A 19,086-nucleotide genomic window follows, 5' to 3' on the forward strand; every position below is an offset into this window, starting at 1 on the left:
TGATGCTTTTTGTTTCTTTTAAAACACTTGCTACATGTCCCCAAAAAAACTTTTTATTTCCTCAGGTGTGTCTCATTGGTGACTGCATTGGAGGAATTTTGGGCTTTGATGCCATCTGCTATAGTTCTAATACAGCTGATGAGAGTCGGAACAGTAGCAGGAGAGGAAGCATCAGCAGCATCCAGGTGAAGAGAAAAAATCCACACAGCTGAAACCCTATAGATTCATTCCCTGGAGGAAATCAGCTCCATATAAAACAGAAAAAATTTAAGGATTTGGTAAATTGCCATGATAGCATGGGATTTTGCTCATATATCAAAAAATTGCTGTCTGAAAATTAAGTCTGCAGCTTCAGTTTTATGATATACAGTTCCTGGTTTTGCCAAAATCTTTTATCTTTCTTTTGATATTTTTTTTTATTTGTTCACATAGGGTCTGGAATTCCTTATGCTACTGTCTGGGGGCAGTCTAGCATTAAATGTGTTCATGAATAAGTTTTAGTGACTGGTGAAAGAATGCCTCCTTCCTGAGAAGGAATGCAAGTCACCTGAGGATCTGTGAATGGACCACTGAGCATAACAGTGTCTATATGAGTATTTGGAAGGAAGGGAGGATTAATTCTAACAGTGATCGAGAAAAGATTTTATGATAGTAAAAGCACAATGTTTTCAAGTAATGCTAGCATGTAAGCTTCATTATTGTGTTCAACACTTAAGAAAGAAAATTAAAGTTCAACTAATCTTACGTACTTCAGACTCAAGTGGATATGGAGAGGGCGCGTGATGTATCAGAGCTGACACTGAGTGAGGTGCCCACACTCCATTCTTTGATGGTTTTGTCACCCTGGCCAAATTGTTTCATCTCTTTGACTTTTTAGTTAACCTCTCTCCTCAAACATGGGCTCAATGATAGCAGCCTGCTCGGTTCAGTGGAGACCCATGTGTGATGGGAGTACTCGTGAGCAGAGACATCCACTAAACATTTCCAGGAAGGAGAATTACTCACCATTAATAACAAGGCTCTGGATTCTCAGCAGCCAGCCTTTGATAGCACCAGCACTGAGGACAGTGAGTTGCAAGCAAAGTAAATGGAGAACTGGTCCTCCTGGATCCAATTCCTACAGTGGGGTTGATTGTGCAAGGGCTGCTAGTGAACCTGAGAGTGAGGATCAGGCTTTAGGGAGTATAGGCTCTTTTGACTTCCCTGCTCTTATAGTTTCAACTTTCCTGTGTTCCTCTCTTTCCTGATACCACAGAGCTTCTCTTCCTATTCCTCTCTCCATCTTTTCACTTTTCTCCTCCCATCTTCATCTCTACTGCTCTGTGTGTTCAGAAGAACTAAGTATTTTTTCCCTTCCTTATCTTCTCTTTCTGTCCGTTGTTCTCATCTTGCTCCTGTGAAACACATTCAGGAGGACTCTTTTTTTACTGTTTGGTTTTTTCCCCCTTCCTTGCTGTCTCCAGTAGAAACGGATCTCATTGGAAGAGTTTGAGATGCAGAAATATAAAAGAGTTTTCTACTTTACCATTTCACAAATGTCAGGGGCGTTTGTGAAATGAAACTAGCTGGAAAATAAGGATGAGACTGAGGTATTCTCAACCATTGCATTTTATATATTATAAACCATGAAAATAGAGTAAATTAAGTTTATATAGTTCCCTTCTTACTCTGTTTATTTCAAAGTGGTCTATAATAATAAGCTCGATTGGTGATGCAGTCACCATTACGTTCTCTAGATAGTTCACAGTTTTAGGCACTAGAGACTTCCTTTTGGGGAGAGAGTGCCTGTTAATTTAATGAGGCAATGTAAATAAGGAATTAGAATGGTACGTTCTTCTGCTACCCCATGTATTTGATTGTTTGTGTGTTGTAGTTTGGTTTCTGCATTTTAGTTTCCAATACACACTAAATAATCAAGTCAGAATTATCCATTATAGGTAGTGACTTCTACAGTATAGGCAGAAATGTGAATGATTACTGAGATCATGATGATTGTTGCATCTACATGCTTGTACAGGGCAGTATTTGAAAATTTACCTGCACGTTCAATAAAAGAATCTGCAGTAGAGCAAGTATCACTCTGCTCAGACCAGACTAGTAACTCTTGCTCTTTAAAAATCAGTTACATTTGTAAATGTCAAAATACTTAACAAAGAAAGCCAGTAGTGTTGTCATCATCATCCTCATCGTGTCACTCCTTGGGTTATTCACGGACAGAAGATTGCAGTGAATTTGGCCTATCATCAAGTGGGAGCCCAGTCTTATGTTAGCAATCACTGTACTTGGTCAGGAACACTGTCTCTTAGAAGAGAAAGATGGTTCTTTTTTGTTGCAATAACTAAAAGACTCATAATTTAGATGTAGACGACTCTTCATTAGGATGAATGGAGAAAGTTGACGATTTGCTTCACGTGGATCAAGGATAAATAAAAGCCACCTGTGGGTGACTGGTGTAAATCCCAGTACTGATACCATTTTACTGCAGATGAGATTTTAATTGTGGCATGTGGGGGAGTTGAAAGAACTTATAGCAATGGAAAGCAAGCTTTTTAACTGCTTAAAATGCAGCAAATAGTCTCTATACTGATCACCTCAACCTCTTCTAATGTGTTGTCTAATGTCTTTTTACTGGTTTAATATATTTTTCAGAACCATGTCTCGCTCCCTGATCTGGCTAATATAAATGCCATATTGGCTCAGTGTCTTTTGCAGTATACAAGAAAGACTGTCAAATGACAGTGAACCTAAACGCTTAAACCAGTGAGATTAAAATCTGGACAGTTTTTTTGAATAGGTTTGAATATGGGTTTTTTTAACAAGAGGTTGTTTTTTTTTTAATGTATCAGACTGATGGTATGAATTTGAATGCTTTCTCTTCACCATGATGTCACAGTGTGCAGACTTTTTGACATACTCTTAGCCTCTGATGTCATTTTCACTGTTCAGATGCAGAGAAGGCCCAGATGGTTTAGAGAAGCTAATTTCTCAGTGATAGTTCTTCTCACCGATAACCTTCTGTCTCTGTGAAGTGGTTGTCAGGCTTACACTATTGAATGTTTTACGCATGTTCAGTAACATGCGTAAAATTAATTTGATCCCAGTTCAGTCCCCAAAGGACTATCACATGAACAGATTGTTCACAAGATAAAAGCCAGCTCCAAAACTGACACTAACTATAGTTCCCAAATTTGCTGTTCTCAGGAATAAGACTAATTGTTCGCTTGTCAGAGAAGCCAGGAGATCCTCTACTTGTTGAAGACTATAGGTGGAACAGTGTGGGAAGGTTCATCTCATAGATCACATACTGCTTCTGTCTTGTTTTCACTTTCCTGCAACTCATCTGCATAATTCTGGAGAACAGATTAGGTTCTTCAACATCTCTCCTTGACATGAAATCTCACCCCATGTGCACAGGGCTGCTAATGCTTTCCAGTACTGAGTGAGCTTATGGGAAATACCTGTCCTATGAACTTGTTCTTTCTGTAGCTTCAGGGAAATAGATTCCATTAGCATGTTTTTCATTGTCTGCGTGACTTTGGCCCAGTCTCTTGATCTATCGTGCCTCATTCTTCATCTGTAAACCTTGCACTTTTTCTCACATCCTCTGTTTTGTCTATCTGGTTTTTTACGCTGTTTGCAAGTTGCTTAAAAGTACTGAGTATGATAAAGTCTATTTTTACTTGGGACATTTGCTGTTATGAATTGTGAAGAGTGTTCCAATGACACTTCCAGTGTAATGCAGTGGCATAGTGCTATGTCCAGCAAGACAGGGGCAGAGAAGAGTGGTGGAGAAAATGTAAATGAGTGCGGGGAGAGAGTTGTATGCAAAAAGGAAAGAACAACTTTGAATCCTGCTCTCTTGTACAATGCCGGTTTCCCAGTGGGATTTCCCTACAGTTGTCTCATAGAGATCTAGTCCCTTGTCCCTCTAAAACTACTTTTTTCTTCCCTCATTGAACTGTCTGTGGCACGTGTGCTTTGGAAGACCTGAGTTTTACCCATAGAAAAACAAGTTTAAAATGTGTTGATTTTGACCAAAGAAAATAAAGGCTTTCTTCTGCAGTGTAATAGTAGCATGCCATGTTCTGTTAACTTGCTGTAGGTGGTGGTTATTGTTCTAGAGTTTAACCAACAAAAAGCAGCTAGCATTCTGCTCTGTCTCTGACGGAAAGGTCATGCCCAGTAAATCGACGTGCCCAGCTGAAATGCTGGGTACTCTGGGTTAACCTTAATGACAGCAGTGCAGAAGAGGAGCTCGATGCTTTTCTCACACAGTCTTGTTCTGAGACTGTCCAACTGCTGCAAAATTTGACCTGTCTGAGATTGTCTTACGACACAAGAGGAAAACGCACACTCTGCAAGGACAACCTGTTATTGAAGCTTAGAGGACAGAGGTGAATTGTTGCCAGCTTTCAGGGATGAACATGTTAGCTTCCATTACTAAAAAGTCTTCTCAGCTAGTTCTGTAGTGACACAAACTAGTTTTTAAATACTGTGGACAAACACGCGATGGAAAAAAAAGTGTTTGGTGTTATGTTACTGCCAACTGTATCCCTTTCCGACAGCCAGCCTTCTTCCTGAGACCACCAGGAAATAAGAGACCTAAACAAAAATATTTAATCGTGTTGAGTTCCTTGCATCTGCTTTCTTGCTCTGGCACCTTCCAGGGTTCCCATTTTTCTCAATAACATTGACAGGAATTCCTTTTTAAAAAGTAAGGGGAGCTGAGATGCTGACGTATCTGCCATGTGATTTTAATGAAGGGAGCCTTAAAATGTCACCGGGGTTTTTGGTGAAACTCTGAGCCTTGACAGCACTGGTATGCTTTTCAGAAGTCACTGATGTTGTTAAAGAGCTTGACCTACAGCCCATTTAAATCAATGGATCTGTCAGCGCATTTCATGGACTTTGGTTCAATCTCTAAAAATTCCCTTTCAGCTATGTGTATGTTGATTCACCTCCATTTTATGTGCCACCATGAATATACTTATGCGCTCTAATAAATTTATTCATAGTAAAAATACCACATCGGAATTTTAGGCAAAGGTTGCAGAATATTTGTATCATGCAAGTTATAATTTAAAATCATAAAGAAATTGCATTTTCATGGCACTGTTGCTTGGGAACAAGATAGAGATCAGAACTCGTCACAAAGGCTAAGATGTAAATAAATCCCTTTGCTGAATCATTTTTAGATAATCGTGAGACATGAGCAGATAAAGAAACATTGTTCACTTACGTTCTTGAGAATTTACCTGTAAAAAGTTACTTTGTAAGAAACTCTGTCAGGGACACTTTGGTTATAGGAATTATGGATTTGAGAGGTCCCTGCTGTTCTGGATAATAGAATTGCTAAAAAGGGCTGATGTTATAACAGAGCTTCAGTGTAAGGTTGTAGGGCCAATCAAGCTACATAGAGTCAGTGTCAGGCTGAAAAAAAAGTTACTATTACATAAAAAAATACAAGTAGGGCCTGTAGTTGGTTCTGGCTTGAACTCAACCGAAGCACATATTTTAGGTGGAGACTTTATTTTAGTTTTACATCACTTGAGCACACGAAACGGTGGGGGCAGTCAGCTGCCAGCACACCGCAGGAGCCCTCACCTCCTGCCTGGCCCTGTGAAATAGTTCTCTGCACTCATTAACAGTAACAATTACGAGAAGTGAGGCTTAGTTTTCACATTGTAGATACATTAGTATTATGCCAAGCAAGATCCTAAATCTTACACAACTTTCATAATAAAGTTGGCATGATGTTAATTTTGCTACGTTCCTATGAAATGCAGAGGAGATTTCAACACGCATGTTAAGTTTTTTCATTGTGTCATCACAGGAATAATTGTCTGTGAACATGCTGGTCCTAAACTGGTACTCTGCAAATTACGAAAATGCTTCTGGTAGTTGTATCATATCATCCCATGAATTCTAGCATTGCGTTGTAAAAGTTAGCAGAATATGGATGAAAACCAATAATTGCGCAATTAGAAGGGGGTTAATTGTATCTGTTCTCCCAGTGTGCCTTGTTGATATTCGTATTTTTGAAGTTTTGTGAAAATAGGTGTCAGGCGTTTTCATACTGTCTCATTATTTTTTATATCTGAATAGAGGGAGATTTACACAGAATTGGATTACACAGTTAGAAAGAACCAAATCTTGTGTGCCTCGTGCACCCAGATCTCACACATGAATGCAGGGTTCAGTCCAATGGCATTTGTTTTGAAAAGCATCATTTGCATTGGCTACTGAAAGGGATGCAGGAATAAAAGTCTGGGGTAATAGTGCAGTGTCAGGGAGGATGCTGGTACAAGCTGCAGAAGTGTTGGAGGAAATGAGCAATAAATAAATCTTTTTCCTATTTTAAGGGGTACCTTAAAGACATGGTACCACTGGTCTCTTGCATCCTGCAGAAGTTCACATTCTTAAAAAGTCAGGTCCCACATCCATGGAACATGATGAGCAAGACCATTAATATTGTAATGGGCATTTTGTGCACTCAGGTAAGATCCCTTCTGATTACCTTATGATATTTATAGTTCTCTAAGAATGATGAAGTCGTGAGAGATAAAGCTTTTGTGTTAGTCCTCCTCCCTGCCCTAAAATTCCTGGTTCTCCTTCCAGCTTTTAGGCTATACATCTTACAGGGAAATTTAGTCTTCATCTCTTTCCTTATCTTCTACTGCAGAGAGAAAGTCTGACCCCTCCCACCCTTCTTGGATAAAGTGAGGCCAAATGTATAAATGCAGCCATTTCATATAAGCTCTGTTGTATTTTGGTCACTGTCTAAATCTTCCTTTTGCTCTGTTCATTCTCTGAAGGATAATCCCCTCTTAGCAGAGGACTCCAGTCTGGGTGGCAGCAAACGCCTGAGCAAAAGCAATATTGACATCTCGGGAATCATGGAGGATGAGAAGCCATTGCCTAGGAAACAGAGCGACTCATCCACCTATGACTGTGATGCTATAACCCAACATCACGCTTTCCTGTCTAGGTAACTAGTGTTTGATGACTGAGTAAATGAAACAGGCTTGCCATGGAGTGGAGCCTGTCCGCACCAGTGAAGCAGAAGCACTTCTATTGTTTGGGGTGTGTTTCTGGAGGTTTGCCTGAAGTCCCAGTATACACCTCAAAGGAAACCATAGATATGTTGGATCTGGTATGAACTTACTCACACATGGAGAGTTTTTTATTTAATCTTGATTCAGTTGTAGAGTTTTGAATATGCAAAACTGAATGCAAGTAGTTCCGTTTCTTCGGTGCAGCCCACACAAATCAAAGATGGATGGATGCTTTACAATTCTAAATTTCTGTTATGTTTTTCTTTCTAAAGATGCCTCTGACTTCACTTACAGGCTTTCTATTATTCTGAAAATAGTGAGATAATTGCTTTAGGTGGTGCCATTTGTCTATGAGCTATTCAGATCAGCCTTAAATCAACAGCAAAACTCCCTGTATAAGCATTTGGCTTAAATGACAAGAAGGATGGGGGAGGGATAGTTAACTTAATTAGCTTTTCTGGATCCTAAGAAACCCTTAAAACACAGATTTGATGGGAAGATAAGCATTCCCTTTGCCTCATTCTTTCGGCCTGTTCTAAGCTATTTGGTTTGTTTACTTATCTGAATTCTTTGTGCTTTTTTCCCTTTATCCATCATCTTATTTCTTTTATTTCATTGGGAGTGATGCAGAGGGAGAAAACTTATTGTGTGTTGAAGTTTCAGTTCTGCTACAGCTGAGTATAGTGCAGACTTACTACTGTGCTTTACTTCAAGTCTGGCAATTTGGTTAGTAGCAGTTTAAAATAATTTTATTTTCTTGCTTAGACTGAGTGTACTTTGCTTTGCTTTTGTTGACTATTCTGCTTTTATATTCAAACCGTTGGGTTCTCTGGATACCAACATGTTGTAGAGTGTTTTTCCTCTGAGGCAGAATGGTTGTTTTTCACTTGCCTATGACTGAAAACACAAAGCTTTTTTTAGTCAGTCGTTTTTAGGTTCTTGTATAGAAGGAGTACTGTGTTACATTTAAAGCACAGTGTTGGCTTGTATAAAGCACTTCAGACTTGGGGCATAATAGGATAATTAAAAGACAAAGATAACAGTTTTCTTCCGAGCCTTTTTTTATTTCTTGCGTGTCTATGATTTTAAACTGAAAGGTTTACATGCAGCTGTACTTAAGCAAGCAGATAGAAAGGCATTATCCTCCATTCACATTTTGGACTCCTTAGTTGTTGCTAAGTTATTGAGAAATAGTTGGACAAAAAAAAATAATCCTTACTAAGGTAAAAGGGGGGGGGGAGGGGGACGACACGGACACATATCAAACCAAACCACGTCATCCTCTGACCTACCCTGTAGATCGAGAGCGATTCCAAGTCTTTGGTTCCCTGTCAGAGACTTGCCTAAGATTAAGACTTTTTTCCCTGTGAGCTCATTTACTGTGATTTAGAGGTGGTGTGTCAGTGTGAGTAGTGAGGTTACAAAGATCGCTCTTTCACACAGAAATGTCCTTGTCCTACACACTGTGGTTGTGTTCCAGAGTGTCAGTTTGCACTTTTTGTCTGAGAGCTTTTGGCTCTCAGAGTTACAGAGGTAACTCCTAACTGCTGTGCCCAATGATGGGTTCAGTTCTTGGCTTTCTTCATGTCTGTCCTAAAGAGGCCCTGACCTTGGCCCCCAGGGTTTCAGTTAATAACATCAGGTTACAAGTTGGGAATATCAGTAGGTTCTCAGATTGAAAGAGGGGTGTGGTGTCTTGGCCTGATTTGTCACCGATCTTCAGGATTTCTGGATTCTGATCCATGCTTGGCCACTGATACAGTGTAGTGTGCCGATAACTCGTGAGTGCTTCAGTTACAGATCTAGTTGAAGTCAGCATCGCTCAGTCAGGCCCTGCATGCTCTGGGGACAAGTTCTGCTCAGTCTCCTGACTGGGCAGCAGATGTATATGCTACTTTTCTGCTTCTGAATGTAATTATTTCATCTCCAACAGAACTAAATGAGGAGCAAGTCTTTTCTTTCTCAGTGAGGGATACGTGATCTGTATTTACCTCATGCATGTATGGCGTACAAAGTAAATGAAAGTGTGTAAGTCACCGAAAAGATTAAAAGCTGTCTATAAGCATCACTAATTTTAACCTGTAATAAATAGTTCAAAAGTAGTGAAATTCTAGTTCATAGCTCAAGGAACAGATTAGAACAACGCTTTTTATGTTCCCATGTAACATGCTTTATGACTGTAACCTTTTAATGCCATTGTCCTTCTACAACTTGAGTAGGTTAGAATTTGTAGCAGAAGTTTCAGAATAAACTTACATACATCTGTACTGCTAAAAGGGAGCGGAGGGAAACTTCTTCAGAGTCCTTGCGTAACTTACCCATAAGTACTCTGTAGAATAATTGTAGAAAACTCTTGCATGTTCGAGGTAGTAAATTTACTGAATAGCCACACTTGAAATCATGATAAGTGGCTGCTACACTGCAATATCTATCTACAGTTTAAGGCATATTGGTTGGATCTAGGTACAAATACTAGAGCTTTCCAAGCAGCCTATTTTGGGAATGGATTTTTTCTCTGGATGCCCTCTTCATTATTGTTGAATCAGTGCGTTTTCTTTGCTCAGCATCCACTCAAGTGTGTTGAAAGATGGTGCAGACTTTCCTCCTGTGAATTCCAGTCTCTCAGAAGTAAACCTGGGCCGATTTGAATTCGAGGTGTCTGATTTCTTCCTCTTCGGATCGCCGCTTGGTTTGGTGCTGGCCATGAGGAGTACTGTTCTGCCTGGCCTGGATGGTAAGCTCTTTCTGGGGTCAGAATGCAGGCTGCTTAATGACCTTTGTAAACAAAGAGACTCGTATAAAAGGAGGTAAATAAAGAAGCCTAGTTAAAGGCTGGGGAGTGAGGTAAGTTTCTTTCTCTAAAAGATGGGAGTGTTAGGGTAGGTAGGTGCTGAGGTGATGAGGATTGTTCCGTGATGTCACTGCTCTCGCCCACTGACAGTAGTGTCTTTTGCTCTGCTGTTAATCCTATATTCCATGTCATACAACATCAAGCTTACACCTCACTGAGGATCAGTCCTTGAAAAAGATAAAAATAACATCTGTGCTTGGTTCAGCATTGCATCTTGTTTCTGTCTGTCTTCATGGGTAAATTTGTCCCCCGGGTGTGTTGGTCGTGAGCCATTTTTTCCTCTCTGGTAACAACCTAGTGATCAGGCACATGCAGGATTTTTTTGTTTTATTTCTAAATACATCTGGATTTGGGGTGTTTTTTTGCAATTAACATATGAGCTTAACTTACTTTTGAAAATGCAGTGTGTGTTTTGCCTCTTTGCATTGTATGAGGTTTGGATAGCACAGCATCTTCATAGGAGATTATATGTTCATTTATCAGGTAAAAGAGAAAAATTAGTTGCAATAGTGAGAATAGTTGAGGATTCCCAAGTTTTTTCTTCTCAATTTATAGACTTTGAGTAATGTATTTGACCGAGCTTTTAAAGTCACACTTGATTGCAGGAATAAGGTGGAATGTAATATAAACTGAAAATTATTTTAACTGACATAATTAAAAAAATGACCAAAGCCATGTCTTTCAAGCCTTTAGAAATCTGGTAGGATTTTTTTAGCAAGTTCCATGGACTTATGAGAGAGCATAATGAAACTCCCATTTTGTATTTCATTCCTCATATTTGCAATACTCAGTTTTATTCAAGTTAAAAACAAAAAAAAACAACCACCAAGAAAAACAAAGCTCAGCTAAAGAAAATGGGAATTCGTATATATTCTCACACAAACTACAGCCTTTTGCATCTGTGAAAGAGCTGTCAGGGAAACGAACAAGAATTGCATAGATGATGGCTGGCTTTGAAAACTGCACTGCAATTTGTTTTTTGTTTTAGGGATTTCTTTACAAGATTAGCAGCACTTCCCTGTGAAGACGGTGGGGGTTTTGCTGGGGGGGTTTGGGAGATGAGTTTTTTTTTTTTATTTCCTTGAGAAATGCCTTTTAATTCTCTTCTGTCAAATATTCTGTTGTCCCTTAGCGCTTCCTTGACAGTTCTGGTTGCCCTCCAGCACTCTCTTCTGTGGTCCTCCTACTGTCTGGTCTCAGTTCTTATTTTCTAAAGTACTGATCATTTGTGTGTCTCTGCGAGATTCTTCCAGTCTCTGTGTGCTGATTGTCCTTGGAAGAGGCTTGCTACCCTATGAAAATATCAATGTTTTTTAGAATTCCAAATTTATTATGAGCATTTAGTTACATCCACAGAGTGGCACTGTTCTACCTTAGGATGGCTGTAGTGGTAGGGTGTTTTGCTCTTGCTCTCTATGGGAACTAAGACTGATAAATGCCACAACAGTAGTAAGTAATCTGCTTTGGAACATGATGTGCTCTATTCCTTTGCCAAGTTGGATGAGGGGTGTGAAAACAGCTGATAACTCGGAGAACATGCTTTCTTGTTGCCACTAAATATCATAATTTGCCCTATGCTGACAACTTTCATTACCCTGCTGTTTGCATTCCCGGCTTGCTTTGTCCACCTTCTGCGCATGTACAGAAGGCAGACATATGCAGAAAAAGTTCCTGTACAAGAAGTATTAGAAGGTGCAATTAGGCAACTGATTTAACTACATTAAGCACTTCCTTTACATTTGACTCTGACAGTTAATATTAAGCATGACAAGTAAGAAAGAATAAGCCAATAGACTACCCACTAGGGAAGGGAGCTCTAGTTTATTAGGGTAGTACCCTGTTTACTGCTCAATTTATAAGCCCTAGATCCCTAAATACACACGCCAAAGTTATAGGCTTTCCAAAATATGGTTCTAATTATAATGCAGTGCAATGCTTTACCTCACAGAATATATTTCACACTACATGGGCTCTGCAAGAGAATTATACTTTCCTTGCTAAGAATTAATTTGTGCTGTGCTTAAATGCTCTCACACAGGTGACCTGTTTCCATTTTTTCTGGCAAATGCTGAGAACAAAATACAAAATTGAAGAAAGTCGTGAAAAGTAGTCTTGGATCTTTGCAGTCTTGCTGGTGTTTCTCTTCTGCTTGTCTTGTGATGCAATTAGCTGGAATACATGGGAGAATTTACTCAGTTTTCATAGCACGATAAACTGATGGGTGCATTTTATACCCTACTTGGAGAATATGTTAAGAAAAAAGGTTACTTGACAGTGGTTTTTGAAGAACTGTGGAAAGGCACTTCGCAGAAGGATCTCACGAGCCATAGTTTTTGCATGTGGCTGGCTTAATGGTGGGAAAGGGACAAAGGTGGCGTGAAGCTCTGATTTATTTGATGGTGGGAAAGGGAAAAGATTCTATAGTGTTCTCAACAAGCAGTCATCTTATCTCCCACTTTCTTTTCATCTGCTACCAGGTGAGCTGATTGATGCATAGAGCCATGCTTTCTAGAAAAATCAACAAACAACAGATATCAAAAGTAGGTTTTGGTTATCCCGCAGCTGGAAACCTGGTAATTGCCACTGATAGCAATCTTAAAAAGTTTTACAAAGAGAGCTTGGGGGGTATAAAACAACCCACAAAGCTTCACTTAATGCCCCCAAAGACACCCACATAGTTCATTTTGTGTGACAAAATTCCTGCAGAATTAAAGAGGTGTTGCATCATCCTCAGAGTGAGTCAGTGAATGCACAATACAATGTTCACTGCGTGTCGAAAGAAGAAAAATATTCATGGTTTGGCAGAACTGGATCATATATAGGTATATTCTTATTGGAAGTTTTGTCCCGGAGCATTTAATGAGAGCCTATAAGTATTGACATCTTCATGACATGAAGATAAGTCTCCTAGATGGTTTAGCACAGAGCACATGGTGCTAAAGTGGTCTCTCTCCATTGTTGTGATCCATCATCATACTCAGAGTATCTTGAGAAGGTTTTTACTGTGATCAATAAAAGGTTAATTGTCTCACTAGTTTGAGACAAAAAGTGCTGTAGCCTTTGTAGCATATAGCATTCATATAGAACAGCACAAAACAAAGCATTACCCTGACCTGCTTATGGCAACGCTGCTATTACAACTCAGTGTCAATCTTTTAAGCTTAGAACTTGGTGACATCAACATAGTCTATATCAAGATTTGTCCCTTCATACTATTAATAGCAGCAAGCACCAGAACATGAGTTTTTAGAGTCCTTCCAGCAACATGGAAAGCACTTGAGAAGACCGATAAGAATGTGGTGTTTTCTGATGCAGCTCTTAGTGACTCTTTGTGGCTGGAGGAGAGGAAGTAGTACAGCATCAAGTTTGCTCATTGTACTTTTGCTTATGTACAAATATCTTGACTGTTGCTCTTGAAAATGACAAAGAACCTAAGTACTGTGGTTTTGATTTTTTTTTTTTTTCATTCCATGTTGTATGCTTTGGTGAGAGATGTCACTTAAGATAGACTCCATTGGATCTAATATTCCGTGACACCTTATATTAAAATTCTATCATCTTTATTCATGGTTTCCAGTTAAGCATGTGTTTGGCTTGTGCATGGGAACTATGCTGTACCAAATATGTCTTTTAAGGAAAAACATCATACATGTTACCAGGTTTTTGTTATCACCACAAGGAAATAGTAATTCTATCCAAAGAATATTTAGGATTTATTACATAGCACAGCAGGTTTGAAAATGTGTCCTGCTTGCATGGAGTTCATGGGGAACAGACATAATATTCCCAAACATATTTTATAAATACTTCAGTCATTCCTTTACTCTTGTAGTTAATAAACTGACTGTTGTAACATGTAATGCAGTACTATACAAACTGTACTAAGTTTAATGAGCCTGTAATGAATTGATATGCTCACATTGGCAAGATTCAGTGTGATTGAAGTGTGGTGTGGTGAGAATCGACTACACTGACCGTTTTACAGACCTTAGCAGTCTCCTGTGATGCAAGTTCTGCTTCGGTGCTGTGTGGTTTAGTCAAAAGAATGCCGCCTTAGCTGAGTAAGTGGTTTTCAGATTTGCATTTACAGTTGCAGCCCAAAAACCTCAGGAGCTGCACACCTTCAGCAAGAATAATAAACATTGCTTTGCTGTTATAGTATGACCAACCTCATTTCTAGACATTAGCTCCCATAACGTGACTTCAGAAACTGCATGTAACCTACCTGCCTCTTCTGTCTCCTAGATTTAAGTCCTCTGAATGTAACAGGCCATCAAACCATTTTGCTGATAAATATTTGAAGTGCTGAGCATCATGGCTGCAATGCTCAATAATATATTTACAATATTTTTAAACTACTTTTTTTTTCCTTACTTACTTCTGTCTACTTCTCTGACTGGTCCTCACATCTGCTGCATGCCTGCGTTTCAGATTGTGATGTCTTTGTAAACTTTGCAATCAAGTCTTCTTTACATATGAAATAGCAAACAATTTAGTTAAATTTCTTATCGCTGGATGTACGCTAGTCTGGAATTTGCAGAAGACCGTATTAATCAAGTTTCTGTATAGACTTCTTGAAAGTTGCAAAGGGGCAATACTGAACTCTCTGTCTCATTCTTGTCCAAGTTTGCCAGGTCCGCCCAGCCTGCAGCCAAGTGTACAGTTTCTTTCACTCTGCTGACCCCTCTGCCTGCAGACTTGAACCATTGCTGGAGAAAAGATTCCATCTCCTGCCTCCATTCACTGTCCCACGGTACCAGAGATACCCACTAGGGGATGGAAGATCTCACCAGTTAGGTACAGTGCCTATTTTCATAGCTCTCCTTACCTGTTGTTCTCTTAAGCATTCTCTCCTTGCACAGCTCAAGAGGATTTGAAATACCAATGCACTAAGGTGCTAAAACCAAGTCATCTGGGACAGAATGGCATAGACATATTTAGCAAGTGCAGAACCAAAGAAGATTACCAAGAGAAAATTATTCTTATGTATGAGCTTTGTGATACTAGTTGTGTTAAAGAGGGATTGGAAGGTGATACCACTGCTTTAGTTGAAGTATCACCTGCAAACTTCCATGTCTTTGACTATAACTTTAAACAATTTATTTTTACAATTAGTTGATCTTTGCCTAGATCTTCATATGTTGTTTCTCGTGGTCACTTGTGGTTGGTTTATTGTGGATATTTACAAGGACAAATCAGAGCACTGGGCAAATTGTCTTTAGATTGCTGTTTTCCTAGGTAGGCTACTAAAAAATAGTTATGTTGGGTAATAAATGTTTGAATGCAGGAAAAAACAGAAATATACTGATTTGTGGAGAAAAAAGAGGAAAATGTGGATGAGCAAGGTGCTAGTAGAAGGAATTGTGCTGTTTTGACTTTGTAGAGAATGAGATAAAGTCATATAGGTGGAAAGTATCTTGACTTGTAATACTATGCAAAAAAGGAATTGATCGGTGTGTATCTGTACGTGCACGCACATTAGATTTATTCTTTTTACTACAGATTGAGACATGAATTCAAGCCTAGCAGGATATTTCAAAAGGCTTTTCAGGATTCAGAGTTTAAGGTTGGAGGCTAATATAGTAAAATGGCAGTGTTTTCTATTTGTTGGAGCTAGGAGAATCGTATCATTTGGACCCTGTTCTGTGCAGTAGATACACATATCTCCTTTGTTTTATCTGCTCAAATATGGTGTACATTGGATGCAAATCCGTTTGAATATGATTAAATCAATGTTTGAAAAGCAACAGTTGATCTTGAGTTGCAGAAGGTTTGTTTCTAGGTGTTGGCTTCACTGAAACGTGGAGATCTGGCTGTTACTTGGGAATTGACATCAGGAATAGCTAAGGTGAGGAACAGCCTAGACTAGGGTATACATCCTCTCTCCTCACGCCCGTGTCTGAGTTTTCTTTCAATGAAAATATATACCCTTCTTTTCACTCTGACTTGGAGATATAAAGCCTGACTGTGCACTTGAAAATCTTGCTGGTTAGTTAGGCACAGATTCTGTCACTGAGATATATCTAAGGCTATCTTGAGAAGATGAACCCTCCTTTAGTTCCCTTAGGCTACTTTTCAAATTGAAAACCTTGCATTGGTACGTTTTACCAGCTTTGTTGTGTTGAAGTAAAACCTTCAGATGCAGTGTTTCTTGAAGCAAAGGCTTTATAAGTGGTTTGGGAACAACTGGTGTTCTTTTTGAGTTCATCTAAGGCACTGGAGCAGAAGATTCCCCTACAGAGAATGTAAATCTGGAAACCCTGTCTGTTGGATGTATCATAGACTAAAAAGTCCTGAGTGCTCATGATCAGCAAACGCTTCATGGTATGGTTTTGTATTTAAACCTCTGTGCAGAGTTAAATCGTTGCCGTGCTTTACACCTAAGCTATGTTATATTTCAATGAATGTGAAACCCTCACGTTTAAATGCAAGTGCTTTGAGATCCTTTTGGAATTTAAGGTTCTTCATTCAAAAAGGATTAATGGTAGTGACTGTATAATTATTTTTTTTTCCTTTCTTTGATACCTGGGCTTGTGAAAGTATTCCTTAAAATGAAAGTTTTCATGGTGTCAACTGGAATGGTAGTTTACTAATCAGTTGTGGTGAGACCTAGTTACACCAAACTAATTATTATGCACTGCCCAAAACAGCCTTTTCTAATAATCTTTCATGTCATTAAACAATCTCATTCCCCGTTCCTTGTCTCATAAGATGTGATGATTAAAATAAGAATGATTCTGTTGTCTGCCTGACATTTCTGACAGGTGCCCCTGTGGAAAAAAATTCTGATCTGGAATCCACATGAAAAAAATTTACTACTAGAAGAGAATTTCACCATATGATTCATAGGAACAGCTCAGCAATAACACGGGACAGGGGGTGGATTTCTATAGCTGTCTTTCTGTTCTTGCCAATCGAATGAAACTCTTGCAGCCAACTGCTCTGTGCATAGGGTTTATCTTGAAGCTCTTAGTTTATCAAATTTACTTTTTCCATTGAGATTCAGGAAGCATCTAAGATTTAAATGGTAGGACTTAATGAGCAGGGCACGTGTTTATCCAGATGATTGCCTTTTGCATCCAGCCGGCATCAGTACTTATCACTGATACGTCTGCCCCCAGGTCAGTCAGTTTGTAATAATGTGGTATTGTTTGTGTGTGTGGTTGATCTATTAAGAGCTTAATGATGATGAGAGCTGGTTCTTACCAGGCTTGATTTTGACAATCATAGAGGCTTGAGTAGCCCAGAGAATTATTCCTCTTTCTGTCAGTTACTTGGTCAGTTGCAACTGTATCTACTGTTGATACTATTCCTAAGGGGATTGCGATGACCTTATTAAGCTATTGATAAAATAGCTTAATAAAATAAAATTATTTGAGGCATGATTTAAATTCAGTTTTCTGAATGTATAGGAGACAACACATTATATGTAAAGAGAAAGAAAAATTAGCAAAGATTAAGTTTACTATCTGAGATATCTTCAACCTGTGCACTGGATAGATAGAATGGAAATAATCACATAAGGCATCCCATTTTTTCAGAATCACCTCTTAAGGGGATATTTATCTTGTGTTGCTGTGATATATAGACAAGTGAAAGTAAAAGAAACTGCATTGAAAGCACTGCCAGACATTCAGAGCAGGTGGATAAAACATTTATCTTCATAGTTCTTACATCTGTGGTAGTTGCTGGCAGAAGACATAGCAGTAGATAATGGTTTAATTGTTTGGGTTTTTTTACTATAAGGGCAAAGTACAAGGTTCAGGTTATGTTACAGCGCAGAGAAAGCAACGCTGTCTTGACCTTTTGTTAAACAGCAGCTTTCTCAGCTGCTGCCTACTCGACATTTTGTAGTCAAAGTGCTTTTGTGGCTGTTGTAAGTGAGCCTGAGCTTTGTGACAGGTCTGTCAGCTACCACCAGTCATGTCTTTTGACACTTATTAACGTGTGGGATTTAATTCCTTTTTTTTGCTTTGCTGCTTATGACATGATGCATTGTATCTACTTCGGGGTTACAAAAATGATCGTTGTGAATTAATTAAAAACACCTGGTTTCAACCTATCCTACTATTTAGGCATTTGACATAGCGGAATGCAGATAATCATAATGCTCTTTACTATTTGAGCTCCTACCTCAAATTTTACTTTGCAGCATAACAGAAATTACAAAAATTTTTCTCTTGCAAAGTTTTATTTATAAGGAATGTGCAGGGGTGCCAGCCCAGACTATGGCTGATCTAACTGGCTTTCTTTATTATGGATAGATAGAAATTAAGGTCTAAAAGCACAGTACTTACCCAATTGTATATGCATAAAATAAAATATTGTGTGTGGCCTTGAGGAAGTTGCTTTGCCTCTTTGTATTGGCTGTAACTATCTTAATTATCCAATTATCTAATTATCTGTAAAATTATCTGCCTTTATTTTGTTTCTTATCAAGCATGATAGTAAATTTAGATTAGCATGATAAATGGTAAGGACCTTTAGTGACCATCAGAGCCATAAGAAATGTTGTTTTGGGTGGGAAGTGTCCATTTCAGTTATTTAAATGGAGTAATTATACAAGCAGACTGTCCTAGTCAAAAGTTGAGCACAGGACTTTTAGAAAAAAAAGAAAGTATTACATTAATTTTATTAATCTCTATCTCTGTCCTCCTTTACAATTCAACAAAGACCTGACCTACAGAGATGAAGGTAAGCTACCCTACCTTTTTAAAATGAAGATAATTCAGGAAATAGGAGAGAAAAAACAGCCAAAAATGCATTCCATTTTACTTCTTTGATCCCTTCACAGGGAGAAGGGTTACTGATCTTAGAATAACAGTGTTACAAAATAAACAACAGGTTTCAAGGAACCAGACACCTTACCAAGCTGGAAAAGGCTGATATGTTGACTTACAGCATGTTTTCCATGCTGTGCAAAGTTACTACTTTTACTACTCTCTCCATCTCCATTTTAGTGGGAATGAAAAACCAAAACGCTTGCAAAATTATAATGAGGGAGGAAAGATTAGATTAGGGTCAATTTACAACTGTTTCAACAGAGGAGCAACAGTTCAGCAGCAGAAAATTTATTTTAAAAGTACAGGGTTTTTTTATTTCAGTGAGCCTTGTGGAAGCAGAAGGTATGCATCAGAACACTGCCAGTCACGAGCATTTCATGGAGATATAGCTTTCATG

The 19,086-nt window shown here is 38.8% G+C and overlaps 1 protein-coding gene across 1 annotated transcript in view; it reads left to right on the top strand.

Annotated features, from left to right (window-relative positions):
- Positions 1 to 19,086, top strand: part of PITPNM3 (PITPNM family member 3) — a gene marked incomplete at both ends in the record, with an annotated part of 121,292 nt that overhangs the window by 89,483 nt on the left and 12,723 nt on the right. Inside the window, 4 exons of the mRNA XM_082492945.1 lie at positions 66 to 185; positions 6,816 to 6,988; positions 9,620 to 9,789; positions 14,533 to 14,703. Coding sequence (XP_082349071.1) covers positions 66 to 185; positions 6,816 to 6,988; positions 9,620 to 9,789; positions 14,533 to 14,703 — 634 coding nt within the window. The remainder of the gene's footprint in view (positions 1 to 65; positions 186 to 6,815; positions 6,989 to 9,619; positions 9,790 to 14,532; positions 14,704 to 19,086) is intronic.

The sequence above is a fragment of the Vanellus vanellus genome, assembly GCF_965231255.1.
Source record: "Vanellus vanellus genome assembly, chromosome: 19".
Taxonomy (NCBI): Eukaryota; Metazoa; Chordata; class Aves; order Charadriiformes; family Charadriidae; genus Vanellus; species Vanellus vanellus.